The 17,423-nt window shown below is 73.3% G+C and overlaps 2 protein-coding genes across 7 annotated transcripts; one reads left to right on the top strand and one right to left on the bottom strand.

Moving 5' to 3' along the window:
* The first annotated feature begins 138 nt into the window (after positions 1–138).
* Positions 139–4,109, top strand: TNFRSF25 (TNF receptor superfamily member 25). 2 transcript variants are annotated; one of them, XM_054850094.1, is made up of 7 exons: positions 139–455; positions 2,126–2,321; positions 2,407–2,538; positions 2,614–2,766; positions 2,857–2,938; positions 3,029–3,085; positions 3,174–4,109. In XM_054850094.1, exons 1-7 carry the CDS (start codon positions 426–428, stop codon positions 3,802–3,804), a joined length of 1,281 nt encoding a protein of 426 aa, XP_054706069.1. In that variant the 5' UTR covers positions 139–425; the 3' UTR covers positions 3,805–4,109. The 2 variants fall into 2 exon arrangements, with proteins under 2 accessions (XP_054706069.1, XP_054706068.1); XM_054850093.1 differs by having other exon boundaries at positions 2,407–2,766.
* Positions 4,110–4,274: 165 nt separating this feature from the next.
* ESPN (espin) lies at positions 4,275–15,900 on the bottom strand. Of its 5 annotated transcripts, XM_054850090.1 has the most exons (15): positions 15,575–15,900; positions 14,570–14,763; positions 12,098–12,284; positions 11,832–12,014; positions 11,622–11,753; positions 11,325–11,544; positions 10,975–11,252; positions 9,287–9,448; positions 9,023–9,197; positions 8,709–8,735; positions 7,368–7,513; positions 6,997–7,278; positions 5,051–5,130; positions 4,958–4,969; positions 4,275–4,863 (listed from the first exon to the last, which is right to left on the bottom strand). In XM_054850090.1, exons 1-15 carry the CDS (start codon positions 15,866–15,868, stop codon positions 4,716–4,718), a joined length of 2,520 nt encoding a protein of 839 aa, XP_054706065.1. In that variant the 5' UTR covers positions 15,869–15,900; the 3' UTR covers positions 4,275–4,715. The 5 variants fall into 5 exon arrangements, with proteins under 5 accessions (XP_054706065.1, XP_054706064.1, XP_054706066.1 ...); XM_054850089.1 differs by having other exon boundaries at positions 11,622–12,014; XM_054850091.1 differs by lacking the exon at positions 8,709–8,735.
* Positions 15,901–17,423: the final 1,523 nt, after the last annotated feature.

The raw sequence follows: 17,423 nt of genomic DNA, 5'->3' as shown, positions 1-17,423 counted from the left end.
GCTCGGGGAGGGGACGGAGCCCGGGGCGGGGGGGGGGTGTGGGGGTGTGTGTCTGTCAGTGCTGCTCCCCGCGCCCCCCGCATCCCCCCGGTCACGGCGGCTCCGTGCCAGCGGGAAAGGGAGGGCGGCGGCCGGGCGGCCCGCGGCGAGGCGGCGCAGGTCCCTCCCGCGCCCGGCGCTCCCGTCACACGGTTTCGCACCCTCTGGACTCATTTCCAAAAAAGCATTTCCTCCTGTCGCGGTCGGGTGTAAAAGCCTGTGTGGGGAGGGCTGGCGCTCACTCACCACGCGTCGTCGGCTGCCGGCGGCGGCGATGGGGTGCCGGGGCACCCTGCCCGGGCGCTGAGCTGCCCCGACACCCCGCTGCGCCCACCGCCCCGGTCCCCTCGCCGCCCCGGCATGACCCAGCCGCACTGGCCGCAAGGATGAAGCGCTGCTGCCCGGGGGCGGCTTGGGTGAGTGTGGCGGCGCCGGGGTCCTGCGGGCCCCTGGCACCGATTGCGGGGTGTCCCGGGGCCGCGGCCGCGGGGGGGTCTGGAGGAGGTGGGGCGGGGTAAGCCCAGTGCCAAGCGTGCCGAAAACGCTCTCCCCCCGCCCCGGCTGAACGCCCGGGACTGGGGTCCACCTCGCCGAAGCGCCTGCAGCGTGGCACGGCCACGGGGACCGCAGGCATGGCACAGCCACGAAGACTGCGGGCACGGCCGCGATGCAGCGGTGGGAACCGTGGGCTCAGCCGCGGGGCTGCAAGGCAGGGCACCGCCACGGGGACCGGCTGTGCCAACGGCCGGCGGGCCCGAGTCAGCGCCGCCGGTGGTGGCGGCTGCATGGGGCCGTCCCGGGGCTGGGCCGGGTGGGTGTCCCGGCACACGGGTGCCGGGAGCGAAGGCCGCCCCGGGGCCGCGTTACCGGCAGGGGTGGCGCTTGCGCGGCACAGGAAGCGGTGGCTGTTGGCTGTCCCCGCCGCGCAGCCGGCGGAGGGACGGCACCTGTGCCCGCGGGCACCTGCTCCCGCCGCCGGGGAAGGGGGCAGCCGCCCGCCCGCAGGCAGGGTCCCGCCATGGGACGGTCGTGCCTCGGCGGTGACTCAGACGTGCCGCTGGCAGCCGGGGCCGAGGCGGCCGCCCCGGTCTGCCGTCGGCGCTCTGCGAGCGGGGCGGCCCGTGCGCGGTTTCCAGTCCGCCAGCGCCGGCGGGTTTAATAGAAATGATTCAGCCACCGTAATCGGGGCCATCGCGGCTGGGAAATCCAGCCCCCGGCAAGGAATCCCCTGGCTCCCTGCCCGCGCTGCCGGCTCCGCGGCTGTCCCCGGCCCCCTCCCCTGTCCCGGGGCGGGGGGTGCCGACGCGGGCACTCCCTGGCCGCCCCCGCTGGGGCCGTCCGCGTAGCGAGGCTCCCCTGGGTGCAGCGCCCGGCTCCCCGGGGCAGGAGAGCGGTGACCTAGTTTGGAACGCACGTACGAGGCGCGATAGCATCGGGGAGAGCGTGAGCCGGGCATGGCTTCCTCTCGGGGAGGAAATCGCCTCCTCTGCGAGGGAGATAAACCCCAGGAAAGTCAACGCCGGCAGCGTTAACCCTCCCGCGCCCGGCCGTAGGAGCCTCCACGGGCTGGCCATCCCGTGAGCAGGAGCACCGGCACGGCCAGCGGCCTGTGAGCCCGACTTCCTCGTCCCCGTCCCCGGGGACACGGCGAGGGGCAGGCGGCCGAGCATCCCGGCCCTCGGTCCCCGGCCTCCCTTCCAGGCCAGCCTGGCAGCACCGTCTGCAGAACACGCGAGGGGCACCCGACGGCGGCCCCCGGGCACAGGCGGTGGCACAGCGGCCCCCGCGGCATGCGTGCCCCGCGGCGCCAGCAGGAAGCCGCTTACTCGGGTACGGCGGGGAAAGCACGGCGCAGGGGCTGCCGCGGGGCATTCCCGGCCCTGGGGCCCCACACCCGTGCAGCTCCGAGGCACGGGGCCGCGTCTCCGGCCGTCCTGCCCGGCACGGGCGCCGGTGTTCATGCGGCACCGGCCGGGCTCGGCTCTGGCTCCGGTAGCCCAGCGTGTGCGGCCGTTAGATTGGGGAGCACGGTGCGAGGGCTGGCCCCCCCCGGCTGCCTGCATCCCTGCCCTCTCCCTGCCCACAGGTGATCCTGGCAGCGCTGTGGCTGGCGGCGAGTGAATCGCAGCCCCCGAGGTGCCGGGACCGCTCCGTGCCGCGGGGGCAGCGGGTCCTGGTGCGGCCGCCCAGCCGCCCGCGGAGGCACGCCACCAGACCCCCCTGCCCCGCCGGCATGAACTGGATCGAGGGGGCTCGCCGGTGCTGCACCCAGTGTCCCGCAGGTGAGAGCCGCCTGGGCAGCACGGCCCGGCACGGCCCTCCGTGGCACACCGGGCGCGTCGCCCCATCACCCCGCTGTCCCCGCAGGGACGTTCCTGGTCAGACCCTGCTCAGGCCGCGGCAACGACAGCGTCTGCACCGCCTGTCCCGCCGGCACCTTCCGCGCCCAGCCCAACACCTTCTCCGAGTGCCAGGCTTGCTACGAGTGCGACCGCCAAGGTGAGCTGGCGGCGTGCTGTGCCGTGCCGCACGGTGCTGTGCCGTGCCGTGCCAGTCACCTCCCGTCTCCTGCAGCTTTCCAGAGAGTGCTGAGCAACTGCTCGGCCACCAGCAACGTCGCCTGCGGCTGCGAGCCCGGCCGCTTCCGCGACTGCCTCGACGAGCGCTGCAGCGACTTCTCCTGCCGGCAGTGCCAGCCCTGCACCGGGCGACTCATCCAGCGGCCCTGTGAGTGCTGCCGGCCGGCCCGCAGCGTGCCCCCTCCGGCCGAGCGCCCTCCGGCTGGGCCGCCCTGCTTGACGCCCACCCTTTCCCCAGGCTCGGAGGCGCAGGACACGCTCTGCGGCAGCTGCAAGCCTGACTTCTACGCCGAGGGCAGCGAGTGCCGGCCGTGCCGCACGTAAGCGCCGTCCCCGTGCCCCAGCCGAGGGCACGCGTGGGGCCCACGGCGTGGCGCAGCACGGCGCCCACGGCTCCCCTCTCCTTGCAGGAGCGCCCCGGAGACGTGCGGCAAGGAGTGCCAGCGGGCGTGCGGCGGCGGCGGCGGCGGAGGTGCGGGGGTGGCGGGGCCGGGGGCGGTGGCGCGGGGGACGGCGCGCCGGCTGTCTGACGGGGGTGGTCCCGCTCCTCCTTGCAGGCTCGGGGTTGGAGTACGTCCTGCTGGCGCTCACCGGGCCCCTCTTCCTGGGCGCCCTCGCTATCTACCACAAGAGGAAGCGGCTCCGGCACGATGCCCCGGCGGGAGCCCTCCCCGCCGCGCCGCGGGCGGCCACCCCCGCAACCGGGACCGCGGCCACGTCGTGGTGCCAGGTCAGAGCCGGGGTGTGGGACGGCCAGTGCTGGACCCAGCCGTGCTCCCTCCAGCTGACGGAGCACGCCGCTGGCACGGCGAGGCGGAGCCCCGAGCACCGGGCCTTACTGCGGGAGCAGCCCGGTGGTGCGGCACGGCCGGGCGGCGAGCCGGAGCCCTCCGCCCCCCCGGAGCCCCGCGGCGCACTGCTGCAGGGCAGCCAGCTCTACGCCGTCATCGACGCGGTGCCGGTGCGGCGCTGGAAGGAGTTCATGCGGGTGCTGGAGCTGCGGGAGGCGGAGATCGAGCTGGTGGAGCTGGAGGTGGCCCACATCCGCGACCAGCAGTACGAGATGCTGAAGCGCTGGTGCCAGCAGACCAGCGCCACGCTTGACCGCGTCTTCGCCGCCTTGGAGCGCATGGAGCTGGCCGGCTGCGCCGAGGCGCTGCGCCGGAACCTGCCGGTAGGCCCCTGAGCCCCGGCCCCGCCGTCCCGGCAGAAGGGAGGTCCCGGCACCGCCCCGGCTCGCCGGGCGCCTCGGCAAGCCGTACCCCTAAGTATTGTTACTTATGCCGTGTAGACATTTTATGTCAGTTTTACGTCCCCTCCTCGCCCCCCCCCCGCCCGCCCCCCCTATTTATGTCCCCCCCACGCCCCCGCACACCGGCTGCCCGGCCGCTCGCGGGACGAGCGGGCGCCGAGCCCGCCGCGAACCCATGGGATAGTTCTCGAGGCCGCCCGCTGCCGGGCGTGCCTGCCCCGCCCCAATAAAGTGGCGAGTTCTCCGTCCGCCGGGACCCGGCCCTTCTTCCCGGGGCTGCGCCGGCATCGGGGCCACCACCGGTGAAGCGGACACCCGAGGTGACGGGGGCGGGGCGGGGGGGGAGGTGGTGGGGTGGCGTGGGCAGCCCCAGGAAGGCGCGGGGCACTGCTGGCGGGGTTTATCGTTTTAATCGCGGGAACGGCAGGCGGTCCGGGGCGGAGGCGAGCCGGGAGCCGGCTGCGAGCGGCTCCAGAGGCGGGAGGGGCAGGCGTGGAGGCGAACGCGCTGCGGACGCGCCGGCGAGCGGGGCCGGGGGGGGGGGAGCGGGGAGCCGGCCGGAGCGGCCAGCCCAGCCGCGGCAGGGGGAACCGGGCGGCGCGCGAGGAGCCGGGGGCCGCACACCGCGACAGCTCGCGCTTGGCGAAGGGCAGCGCGGGGGGGGGGGGGGGGGGCGGCGGCGGCGGCGGGACGGGGGGGGCTACGGGTGCCCGGGGCGGGGTCTCCTCCGGGGCGGGCTACGCGGCCGTCCGCGGCGGGAGGAGGGTGCCGAGGCCCGTCCCGGTCCGCGGTGGGACCCGCTGGCCTCCTCCCGCCGTGAAGAGCCGGGGCGCGGCTTGGCGTGGCTAGTGCTTGGCTATGTCCCCCTTCTTGAGGATGATCTGCCGCTGCCAGGGCGCCAGCTTTGTCTCATCGTACCCGAGAGTCCTTAGCTTTTCCGACTGCTCCTTCTCCTTCTCCTCCTCCTCCCGCTTCAGCTTCTCCTGCTCTTTCCTGCTCGGCAGCGGAGGGCACGGGGCGCCGCGGTCACCGGAGCCGCCGGAGCCGCCGTGCCCGCCCGCCCGGGGAAGGGGCTCGCGGCACTCACCGTTTCTGCTCCCTGCGAAGGCAAAGGGAAGAGCGGGGTTAGCGGAGCCACGGGGGCGGGCGGCCGGTACGGCGTCCCCCGGCCCCGGCTCACCTCTCCTCCTCCAGCTTCTTGCGCAGGATGTCCCTCCTCCAGGCCGGCATGCTGGCCAGGCGCGCCTCCTCCTCCTTCTCCTGCAACAGACAGCCGCGTTACCGGCACCGCCCCGCCGTGTGCTGCCCACGTCCCGCCGGCGGCCGGGCTTGAGCCGCGCTCGCCGCCCGCCTGCTGCCGGCGCGGGGAGGAGGAAGGAGTGCGCGGCGCGGCCAGCCCTTCGCAGCACACCACAGCTTTATTGCACCGACACGCGGGGGCCCCACACCGCCCCGGCACCGCAAACGCCACGCCAGAGGGGCGCGCAGCCCCGGCGCTGCGCCCCCCCCGCACAACACACAGCCAGGCCAAGCGGCACACCGCAACCCCGGCCCGGGGCCGCGCGAACCGACACCGAGCCCTCCGCCGAGCCGCGCCGCGGCACTGCCCGGAGCCGCCTGAGCACACCGGGCACCGGGTACTGCTGCCCGCCGCCCCCCCCCCCCCCCCGGCTGCCCCCGGCGCCTGCTGCCGGCCAGCCCCGAGCCACGCCGCTGGCCCTGCCGAGCGTCCCGCCGGGCTCAGGTGTCGGACATCTCCGCCTCCTTCTCCTTCCAGAAGGAGAAGCTGCGGTCGATGAAGCGGCAGACGTCCTCCTCGCTGAACTCGCCCAGCTCCGGCACCGGCACCACCCCCCCCTCCCCGCCCGGGGCCGCGCTGGGGGGCTCCGGCGGGCTCTCCGCCACCGCGGCGGGGCCGTCCCCGAAAAACTCCTGCACCAGATCCTCGAAGCCGTCGAGCCAGCGGCGGTGGCCAGCCTCGACCCGCTCCAGCGCGGCGCGGTGGAAGCGGCGGACGCGGTGCCAGCTGTGGCTGCCCAGGCGGTCGAACATCTCGTAGCAGAGGAGGTGGCGGAACCGCCGCTCCTCGGGGCTGAGCGGCATCTCCAGCAGCTGGAAGTAGCCCAGCATGAAGAGGTCGAGCGGGAGGCTGTCGTGGGGCAGGGGCGACCCGCCGACGTGGGGCAGGAAGTGCTGGGGCCAGTACAGCACCGCGGCGCGGCTCAGCCGCCGGATCTGCCGCCCCGGCACCCGGCGGGCGACGCTCCTCCAGCGGGCCAGCAGCCGCCCCGCCGCCGGCCGCCGCCTCCCCAGCCGCCGCGGCCGCTCCTCCCCGGCCGCCAGCGCCCGCTTCTTCCAGTGCTCCAGGAAGAGGAAGACGGCGCGTTCCTTGCGCGCCTCGGCAAGCTCCCGCGGGCCGCTCGGCTCCGGCGGCGCCGGCCGGCTCCGCCGCGGGGCCCCGTCCCCGTACTCCTCCTCCAGCACGGGCCGGCGGGCGCTGCCGGGGGGCTGCGCCCGCTTGCGCTTGGGGACCCTGGGGAGGGGCGCGGGGGCGCCCCCCGGCCCCTCGTAGTTGGCTTTGAGGCTGCGGACGGAGACGCCGCAGCCCTGGATTTCGCGCCGGGCGTCGTGCGGGGCGCCGGGGCCGCTCCCCGTCCCCCCCGCCCCGGGGCCCTCCCGGCCCCCCAGGGTGGCCGGCGGCGCGGCCGGGCTCCTCGGCAGCGTGGGGGCCTGGCTGCCGCGGGTGGGCGGCTCCGCGACGGCGAAGCGCTGGGGCGCCGGGGCGGCGGGGAGCGGCGGGAGCGGCGGCAGCTCCTCCTCCGGCCGCCCCGGCGGCGGCTGCACCGGCTGCGCCTCCTGCATCACCCGCAGGCTCCCCAGCTGCCTCTCCAGGTGCCGCACGTCCTCCTCCCGCATCGGCTGCCCGGCGGGTCCCGGCGTGCGGCTCCCGGGCTGCGGCGGGAAAGAGGGCGAGGGGGCTCTGGCCCCTGCATGCGGGGGGGGTGCTCCCCCCGGCGCGGCCGGGAGCCGGAGGCGATGCCACCGCGCACGCCGTCTCGCCGGGTCCTGAGCCGCTGGGCCGTGCCCGCGCCGCGCTCGCCGCCGCACCGCGCCGGACTCCCCTACCTTGCGCCGCTGCTCCTCTTCCTCCTGCATCCGGAGCTGCAGCTTGCGCACCATCACCTGCCGCTTCCACTCGGGGATGGGCCGGCCCTGCTCGTCGTGGCTCGGCACCAGCGCCTCCGCATCCACCGCCGCCCCGGCGCCCGCCGCCGGCACCGGCGAGCTCCCGTTCAGCACCGGCTCCGGCGAGCCCCCTGCCAGGCAGCGCGGCGGCCCCGTGGCCTCGGGGGTGGCCGGCGGGGTGGGCGTCCTGGTGGGCGACGGGGAGGACGCGGGCGACTCTGCCTGCGGAGGAAGGGGAGGAGGGAGGGAGGGAGGGTGGGAGCCCGCCGCGCCCCGCCGCCGGCTCCCCTGCTCCCCCCGCCGCCACCTACGTTGGCCCCCGCCTGGCCGCTGCCGGAGAAGACGGTGGTGAAGCCTTTGCTCTGTGGCGTCGGCTTGAGGCTCTTCCCGGCCTTGATCTCGGCCAGCAGCTCCGAGTTGTCGCCGGTGGGGGACATCATGTTGAAGGACTTGGTGCCTGGGGGAGCAGGGCGGGCAGTAAGGGCCCCGCTGCCGGCAGCCCCCTGTCCCCCTCCGCCGGCTCGTGGGGCACGGGGGTTGTGGGGTGGCCGGCTGACTGCCCCCCACACCCGGGAGCCTTTGGGACCCCCGCTGGAGTGCCATCCCAGCACCCAGCCTCCCAGGTCCATGGGACCGGCACCCAGCTCCCCAGGTCCAGAGGAACCACACCGCAGCACCGCAGCTCCCTGGGTCCGTGGGACCCCACTGGAGCAACACTCAGCTTACTGGGTCCATGGGACCCTCTGGAGCAGCACCCCAGCACCCAGCTCCTGGGACCCCAGTACAGCCCCAGCTGTGAGTGCCACCCACCCCGCGGCACCGTGCTGTGACAGCAGTGACCTGCCTGTGGAGGGATGGGTCCGTGGTTGGTGGCAGCCCTGGCACAGCAGGACGGCCCCATGGCCATCTCACCAGACCCCCTACGCTCCCCGCAGCCCCCGGCAGCAACAAACTGACAGCGTGAGCCAGCCCCACTGGCACTGGGGCAGAGCGGTGCCCCCAGGGATGCCCGTGTCGCCCGCCCCGCGAGCACCCACCGTTTGTGCCAGCCATGCGCAGGTCCCTAATGACCCATGGTGCCGTGCCAAGGCAGAGCCCCCTCCCCGATGCCGGTGCCCGCAGCTCGGCCACGCCACGCCAGGGCCAGACAGCTGTGGGTGCTGATGGCCCGGTGGGGCGCGCGCACTGCCATCCAGCGCCGGCTGAGACCCTCCAGCCCTGGGAGCTGGTGCTAATAAAGCGGGCGCTGAGCGGTGGCCAAGCCTGCCGGCTGCAATTAGCAGCGGGGGAGCGGCCGGTGTGCTCACGTGGCGGGGTCACGCCGGCCGGCTGAGTGCAAACAAAGGCCCTCTGTGTGCGGGGCCGGTGGCAGGGCTGCAGGGGACATGGGGGGCATGGGGCACCGGCACCGCCAGCCCTGCCTGGTGGCTTCGGCAGCCCCGCACCAGCGCTCGGGGTGCCCATGTGGCATGCTGGCCCGGCAATGCAGCAGCGAGGCCTCAGCAGGCAGGAGGGTGCGGGCAGCTGCCGGTCCTGGTGGCCATCAATGCCCCCTGGCTCTGGCATGGGATGGTGCCAGTCAGGCCCCTCCGGCCGTGCCCCGCACTGGGGCACCCCCTGAGCAGGGAGGAGTGCGGGGCCGCGGTACTTACTCTTCATCTGCCTGAGCGCCTTTCCTCCTAGGGGGAGAAGCAGAGAGGCGGCGCAGCGCGCGCAGCAGAGGAAGGATTTGGCCACCGCGAGACAAGAGAGAAGAGAAGCGGCCAGCAGTGAGAGCAGGCGGGGGCGGGCGGGCGTGGGGGCCCCCGCGCCGACACCGGAGGAAAGAAGGACAGAGAGGCCGTCAGGAGCCGCGCGGCTGCAGCGCCATGAGAGGACACGCACCAGGGCGGCTGGCGCCGTGGTGCAACCAACAGGACAGTGCCTGGGATCGCTCCCTGTGCCTGCCTGGCGCCCTGCCACTTACTTCCCATGGAGGAGGAGGAGCGGCGTGGGCCGGCGGGGGTCTCGGCCGGCGGGGGTGGCGGCGGGGGCGGTGGGCAGGCAGCATCAGGCAGTGGTGGGGGTGGTGGTGGTGGCGGCAGCTCAGCGCCAGGCTTGCTTTCCCCATTGCGCATGGTGTCCGTTGAGATGGACGATGCCTGAAAGAGAACATGGGCAGACATCGCCCGGTGCCGGTGCCGGTGCCGCTGAGCCATGTGCAGGCTGATGTCGTGAGGCCGGGGCTCACCTCCTCGCTGTGTGCCATTCGCCGGGGTCCAGGCTGCTCGACCGTGCCGTGCCCCAGGTGCTTGTAGTAGTCGCCGGTGCTCGGCTGCTTGCCGAAATTCCTTGACCGCCTGGTGGAGTCGGCCCGGCGCAGGCCCTCAGGGCTGTTCTCGCGTGATGCTAGCTGCAACGGGAAGCGCAGCTCAGTGCCGCCATACCAGCTGCGACCAGAGTGGCCGTGCAGCAGAACCGTGGCAGAGCGGGGCCATGGGGCAGATGCCAGCCTGGGGGGACGGCAGGCGTGTGCCCCAGGGGTCTGCTCGGCACGAGGCTGCACCAGGGCTGCATGCCGGGGTGGCAGCATGTGCTGTTGGTGCCTGGCACCGTGACCCCATAGCCTGTGCCCAGGAGCCCGGCCGAGCCTCCCCCGGGATAACCCCCTGGGAACAGGAGTGCCGAGCCCCGGCCCTGCGGATTACCAGGAGCTTATCCCTCGCGGGGCCGGGGCCTGGTTCCAAACCTCCCTCTCAACGGGGTTCTGAGGCAGTGCAGCCTCAGCTCACCCCGGCGCATACCGCAGCGGCTTTGCGGGTCGTGCTGCCAAGAGCCGGTGCTGCAGGGGGCTTTGGCCGCACCTTGCGTTTGGGGTGCCACAGCAGCATGGCCCCGCTCCCCGTGCTGGGGGCCCCGCTATTTGCATTTCCCCGTGCGCCACCGCCGCTGCCAGCCCCAGCTAAGTCAACAAGCACCAGCTCGGCGCTTCCTGCTCTGGCTGCCGTGGGCACTGTGCCAAGCCTGGCTCCCGAATCCGGTAGCCCCAGCCCCAGTTTGGCGCGAGGGTCCGTGCCGCTCAGCCCCGCTGCATGGGGCACCTGCACCGCTCTGGCACCGGGCTGGCACACGCCCGCACCTCCCCAGGGCAGCCCGGCTCTGTAGCCCCAGGCAGGGCTGCTTGTGACCCTGGTAAGTGCTAACGGCCAGGGTGGGGCACAACGGGGTCCCGAGCCCCGCATGGGCCTGGCACACACTGCTCTGCCGAGACCCCCATCCTGCGTGCCCCCGTTCCCCATGGCGCCAGGCTCTGCCAGTGCCCCAGCCGTGGCCGTGCACCGGGCTCCCGTCCCCGGTGGGGTGGCAAGAGCCATGGTAGGGGGTCGGGGTGGCCCCAACCCACTGCATCCCTATGCCCCCCCAGCCCGCCCCGGGGGGCTGCACCCCTCTTACCTGTGCACGCCCGGCTGAGCCCTCTCAGCGCCTGGCAGCACCGGCTGTGCCACCGGACACCTGCGGCGGGCGACACCGGAGCCGGCTGCTCGGGTTACAGCCTGCGCAGCGCCCACGCCCAGCTCGGCGTGGTTCCGGTGGCATCGCCGGGGCCGTGTGGGCGCGGCTGCGATGGCCAGCCACACGCTGGCCTGCACGGTGCCGCCGGGTGCCCCAGCCGGTGCGGCGGTGCAGCAGGGCCGCCCAGTGCCATGGAGGCACTGGAGCATCGCCGGCCCTGGCTTGCTGCACTCTGGCTCTGTGGTGCGTGCCAGCATCGTGGGCACACGGCCTCAAGCTGGGACTGTCCCCTCCCGGTGCTGTGAAGAGCTAAGAGCTCCCCACAGGGGTTCGGTGCCCGGTGGCATGTTCCCCCCCGGGTGGCACGTCCCCTGAGCTGCGTGGCCAGCAGCAGCTGTGCATGGGACATGGTGCACGGGGCCGTACCTCTCGGCGCAGCGCCTGGCTCTCCACGTGCCGCAGGTTGTTCTTGGCCCGCACGTAGATGTCGGCGGTGTGGGGAGCAGCAGGGGGCGTGGGCGCGGGGTAGCCTGGGGGCGGCGGGGGCGGCCGGGTGGCAGGGGGCGGGGGCGGCGGCGGGGGGAAGGCAGGGGGTGGCGGCAGGGGGGAACCCTCGCCTGCTGGCCCCCGGCCCCGCGGCTGCATCTCGGGGTCCAGCATGTCCATGTATGCCTGCATGTCCGCCAGCGCCGGCTCAGGCACCCCTGCACAGGGGAGGGGGTCAGGGGGGGATGGCCCAGCGTCCCCCGCCCCACACGCCCTGGCCCCACACTCACGGGCAGCGGGGGCCCCCGGGGGGCCACCCCTCTTCTCCCCGGTGCTGGACTGGCTGGAGTGGCAGGAGTCGTAGTTGGAGAGGGTGCTGGCGGGGGAGCCCACCTCGAAGCGTGCCTGGGGCGCCGATGCCGTGGTGTTGGGCGACGACATGCCTGAGTCGGGCTGCCGGCCCTCCCCTTCTGCCGAGGGGTCTCGCGACAGCACACGGTGCTCCACACTCTGCCAGCACAGCCGTGTGGTCAGGCGGTGTGGCAGGAGCGGTGGGGCTCCGCACACTCCCTGTGTGCTTAGCGTACCATGTTCTCCACGGTGCGCAGGTACTGGGCGCAGTGGCCGTGGCCGTTGTAGTCGGCGAGGTCAGCTGCCGTGTAGCCGTCCTGGTCGCGGATGCTGAGGTCGGCGCCATTCACCACCAAGATCTGGCAGCACTGGGGAGAGGGGGGTGCGTGGCAGGGCAGGAGGGCTCGCCCCCCAACCCTGGCACCCCACTCACTGCCAGCACCCACCTCCAGCTCGCCATTCTCAGCAGCATCGTGCAGCGGCGTGCCGCCCCAGCCGTCGGCGGTGATCTCCCCGCCGTGCAGCAGCAGCCAGCTCAGCACCTTGGCGTGGCCGCGGCTGGCGGCAAAGTGCATGGCCGTGGCCCCCTCGGCGTCCCGCTCCGACAGGCTCACTGTCGTGAAGCTCATCTGCGCGGGTGGGTGGGCTGAGCACCGGTGCCAACAGCCCGCCACGCCACCACACTGCCACGCCGCACCCAGCCAGTGCTTACCAGCCAGACAATGACGGTGTTGTGGCCCATCTGGGCGGCGGCGTGCAGCGGAGTCATGCCGTCGTGGGCACGTGTGTGGGGGTCGGCCCCGCAGTCCTGCACCAGGTACTGGATGATCTCCAGGTGGCCCTCCTGGCAGGCGAGGTACAGCGGGGTGGCCCCCGTCTTGGTCTGGGCACTCAGCGTGCTGCAAGCGGGGCACAGCGCCCGTCACCCACGGCCACTGCCACTAGCAGCGTGCCGGGACAGAGGGGCATAGGGGAATCATGAGTCACAGGGACACAGGGACATGTAGGACACCAGGGACACAGGGGACATGGTGGCCAGGGGCAGGCAGAACAGCGCCAGGGCCGGGCAGTGTGGGCAGCGTGGGCTGGAAGCTGTCCACCCTGCAGCTCCCCGCTGGGTCCCCGTGCAGCGGCAATGGCTGCGGTGCGAGGTCACTAAGTTAATCAGCCTGCTTAGGCTAAGCTCCTTCCTCCGGCTGTTTTTGGACACTGCAATTTAGCAGTATTTTTAAATAAGCAGCTTAGGCAGCACTGGCCACAGGGAAGCCGGTGGGGAAAGGCTGACCTGCACCACGGTGCTGCCCGGCCCTGCCACCCCCCGCCGCCACGGCGGGCCTTGGCATCCCCACGACCCGCATTGTGCATCCTGAATCACACAGCCTGCATCCTGCATCCCAATTCCATATCCCCGCATCCCACAGCCCCATATTCTGCATCCCATGTCCCACATCCCTGCATCCCACATCCCCGCCGCACAGGAAGCTGTTTTATTAAGTGCGCCATAAAAAAACCCTGTTGAATATTTAAAAAAGAAAGAGCAATAAATACTCTGCTCTGTTATCGCAACGATCGTGGGCCCTTAATAATTGATCCCTGTAACCGTGAGACGGGCTATGGCCAACGCTGCCTTCCTGCCATGCCGTGCCACAGGGTGCGTGCCCTGTGGTGCCGCAGCGCCGAGCCCGCACACCGCTGGGTGCTCCCCAAGAAGGGGCTGGGGCTCAGTGGTGGCAGGCTGGGCCAAGGACAGGGGGATGGCGGGGGCACAGGCACACGTTCAGCCGGATTGCCATTTTCCACTAATCGGGAAGGGGATAAGCCACTTGGGTGAGCACCGGTAAACTGCTTTGCCAGATGGTTACGACCCCACGCCAGGCCGCCAGCTGCTGAGGACCCCACGGGGCTGGTGTAAAGATGGGCCGGGAGCACGAGCATCCTGCAGCAGCACCCGGGGATTGGATTTCTCAGCTGTAACGGAGCCTCTGGGCAGGCGCGGGGCTGGGAGCAGGGCCAGCCCTAAATAATTCAGGGGGGAAGGCGGTGACGGCAGTGGAGCAACCCCAGCAAGAAGCGTGAAAGCCAACATGGGAGGGCTGCTGCCAGCGCTGCACCGTGCTGGGGCTGACACCGCAGGCACTAAACGGGAGCCGTGGCTGGGCCAAGGCCAGGCTGTGGGCTGCAGGGGGTTAATCCCTACAGGTGCCCAGGGCTGATCCAGCACACCTGGGGCAAGGGGATAAAGAGCTGGGCCTGGGGCTGGGGAGGCTGCAGCCGGTGAGCAGAGGCAGGTGGTGAGTGCCATGGGGGTACAGGCACCCTGCGATGGGCTCTGTGGCCCTGCCTGGTGGGAAGGATGGGGGGGAGCCTGGGGGTCTGGGGTTGTGGCACCCGGGGACAGAGGGGTGCTGAGCCCCAGTTCACCTCCTGCTGCCTTGGGACCCCCTGGATGCAGGGGAGCTGTGCACCCCTTCTCATCCGCAGCCCTTGAGCCTGCTGGGCACAGTGTGGAGCAACAGCGCATCACCCGGCTCCACCTCGGTCGGGGCTGTATATTATTTCTAGCCGCCTCTGCCTACCACAGGAAATCAGATTAGGGGCTGCCTAATCGCCTGCCATGCATGCCTGGTGGGCTGTGGTGCCGTGTACCCCAGGGACCAGCCCGGCCCCAGGGACCGCTCAGGAGGCAAAGCAGGGACGCTGCCGCAGCAGTGCCAGCCAAGCGGGGCTGTCACGTCTGGTGATGCTCGCGGCCCTGGGTGGACGGAAAGGCCGCCTCTGGTGCGGGGAGCGGCCTCTCCTCGGCGGGTAGCCTAATCCATTTACATAACGGCAGGCGGACAAAGGCGGCTGTGTTATCACCCTGCGCCAGGAGCCCAGGGAACCGACCCGGCGGCTGGTGGCAATATTTCTGCCAGCACTCGCCACTGTCCTCCTCGCCCTTTCTGGGCCATAAAGAAGGTGCAGCTGGCTGCCCAGCCTGATAACGCTGCTGCGTTGCCCTTGGAGCCGGGGGACAAGGGTGGCTGTGGCATCCGTCCCCAGCGCTGGCGCCTTGCCCGGTGGCTGGAGGGAGGGATGTGGTGGTAGCGGGCACCCTGTGCCCCTGCCAGCCCCTCTCCCACTGGTGGGACAGTGAGCCCCCAGCGTGGAGCTCATTTTGCCCGCCGGCAGCGGGGGCCGTTACCTGGGGCAGTGTCCCAAGAGGAGTCGCAGGGAAGGGAAATCCCCTTTGGCCGCGGCGTAGTGGACGGGCAGCGCGCCTGTGTCGGTGGCTGCCGTGGGGTCGCTGCCTCCGAAGCGGAGGAGCCAGTCAATCACCTCATGGTGACCGAAGCGGGCTGCCAGGTGTAGGATGGTGGCACCAGAGTTGTCTGTGTCCTGTGGGAAGAAGCGGGGTGGCCGTCGGCACCTGGAAGTGTCCGTGGGATGGAGGACCATGGGTGGTCGCGGGGCATCCCCCAGCTGGGAACTGGCCCCGGGGAGGGTGGGCTGGCCGGGGCGGATGTCCCGTCTGCATGGAGCAGGGCTAGCGGGAGGGGAACGTGCCATCAGAGGGGCCATGGGACAAGCGTGTCTGCTCTCCATCGGGGCCTGCATCCACACACAGAGAGCGCTGCACAAAGCCCCCCTTGTTCTGCTGGCGGCAGGCAGCCCCTGCCCGTGGGGGCTCGCCGCGGAGCCCCGCTGTGCCGCCGGCCCGGCTGCCCTCCATGCTCGGCGGGGCGCGGGCAGAGCTGGCCCCCGGCCAGGAGGTTGCCGAAGCGTGCTGACCCCGTCCTTCCCGCTTAATCCCCGCGTCCAGCCCCTCCGCCGCCTCCTCTTCCTCCGGCCCGTCACATGTCGTTAGCTCTCGGCCGGCCCCGGGGCAAGCCGCTTACCGCCCCGGTCCTGCCGTTGTGTAACCCCGGGAGGGGCCGGCAGCCCCGGCACGGCCCCGAGAGTCTGTGCCCCCTCTCGGGGCTGGGCGACGCCGGGGGTCCCCCGGCTGCCAGCCGCTCTACACGGCGGTGTCCTGCCCGTGCCGGCCGGAACACTGGCTCGCCGGCGGCAGAGCTGGAGGATCCACGCGCGACCGTCTCCCCGCGGCCGCCGCCACCCGCGCGGGGCCAGGGAAAGCCTCCCCGGTTGCCCACGTCCACGGGAGTCCTGCCTCCTCCCCCCCCCCCACGCCCCGCGTCCCCGCTCGCACCTGCACGCCGCAGCCCCCCTGCGTGAGCAGCCACTGGAGACAGGCGAGGTTGCCGGTGGCGGCGGCGTCGTGGGCCGGCGTGGCCCCGTTGCGCGCCCGCGCGTCCCCGCGGAGCGCGGCCTCGGCCGCCAGGTAGCGGAGGCAGGCGAGGCGGCCGGCGCGGGCGGCGTGGTGCGCGGGGGAGGCGCCCAGGGCGTCCCGCAGCCCCGGCCGCAGCAGCCCGGCCGCCCTCAGCCCCCGCAGCGCCTCCACGTCGCCCTGTCGCGCCGCCAGCAGCGCCCGTTCCAGCGCCATCCCGGCCCCGCCGGCCCCGGCGGCGGCCCCGGCCGCCGCTTGGCACTGCGCGGCGCTCCCGCCCCGCCGCCCCTCGGCCCCGCCGGCTCCTCCTCCTCCTCCCTCGGGGCCGGCCCCTCCGCCCGCCCCGCCCGACGGCGCGGCGGCCGCCTGCTGCCCCTGCTCTCTGCCCGGTGCCGCTGCCCGGGCCCCCCGCGCCGCTCCCACCTGCCCCTGCCAGGGCAGCCGGGCTGCCGCCGGGACCGGGACCGGGGGCGGCCCGGGGGACCCCAGGAGCTGGCCGTGCCCGGCCGCCGGCGCTGCCGTCCGCGGCCCTGGGGGATGCTGCCCCCGCCCCGCCTGCCCCACGGGTGGCCCCGTGCCTCGCCCGCCGCCCGCCAGCGCGAGAGGCGCGGCGGTGATGGGCTCCTCCGGCACCCCCGACGTGCGCCTGCCGGTCCCGGTAGCACGGGCAGGAGCGGGGGGTTGCTGGGAGGGCTGCTCTGCCTCCTCCTGCCGCGGGGGGGCCGGCACCGCGGGAACCGACGGCAGGACCCGTGGGCAGCGCGGGCAGCGGCGGCGGTTTCCCCGGGCACGGGCAGCGCGGGCAGGCTGGGACACGCCCGGCGTCAGCACCACGGACAGCGGCGGCGGCGCGCGCTCAGCACCGAAGACAGCGGCACGGCCGCCCTGCCTGCCCTTCCTGCACTGCCCTGCCTGCCCTTCCTGCACTGCCTGCCCTTCCTGCACTGCCTGCCCTTCCTGCACTGCCCTGCCTGCCTGCCCGCCCTGCCTGCCCTTCCTGCACTGCCCTGCCTGCCTGCCCGCCCTTCCCTGCCTGCCCGCCCTCCCGGTTTGCCTCCCTCCTGCCGGGCCGCCGGCAGGACAGGGCAGGCGGGAAGGGCCGGGCGGGCAGAGCGGGGCGCCGTACCCCCTCCATCCCTCCCCATCTGCCCCGATCACCCCTGTCCCCGTGTGACCCCTGCCTGCGCTCGGCAGCGATCCAGCTTTGGGCCGCCGCCTCCACCCGCCCCGCAAACCCTGGGCGCCCCACGGAGCTCCTTCCCAACCGGAGAAAGCCGCCAGCGCCGGGGAAGGAGGGAGGCGGGGAGGCAGGCAGGGTGCACCTCGGGGCGGGCAGCCAAGCGAGAGGAGGCGGAGGGGCCGCAGCCCCTCCAGGCTGAGCTGAGCCCCCCGGTGGGGCCGGTGTCTGGGGCACCGCGACGGCACCCTGACGGCGGGGGCTTCGCCGGGACGCCCTGCTGCCATGTGGCGGCCAGGCTGCCGGCCGGGTGGGAGGGAAGGGGCTGGGGGAGGTTTGCGAGCTCCAGCCCCGCCGGCATGCCCAGCAGTGCCCGGTAGCGGGGTCGCAGAGCCGCGACCTCCCGCGGCCGCTCGCCGCCGGGGTGCTGCCGGTGAGTAAACACTTTTGCACGCCCGAGCGTGGGAAAGCGTCGCCGGGAAAACCGGCAATGTGCTGGAAACCTCCCGCCGTCACGGGCGTCTCCCGGCCGCGATTGGGTCATCGGGGGGGGGGTGGGGTGTCCGGGCACGTCCCCGTGCCGGTAGCAAATTG

The sequence above is a fragment of the Grus americana genome, chromosome 21 (assembly GCF_028858705.1).
Source record: "Grus americana isolate bGruAme1 chromosome 21, bGruAme1.mat, whole genome shotgun sequence".
Classification (NCBI taxonomy): domain Eukaryota; kingdom Metazoa; phylum Chordata; class Aves; order Gruiformes; family Gruidae; genus Grus; species Grus americana.
Note: the sequence above shows the minus strand (reverse complement) of the source record. Positions and strands in the feature narration are given on the sequence as shown.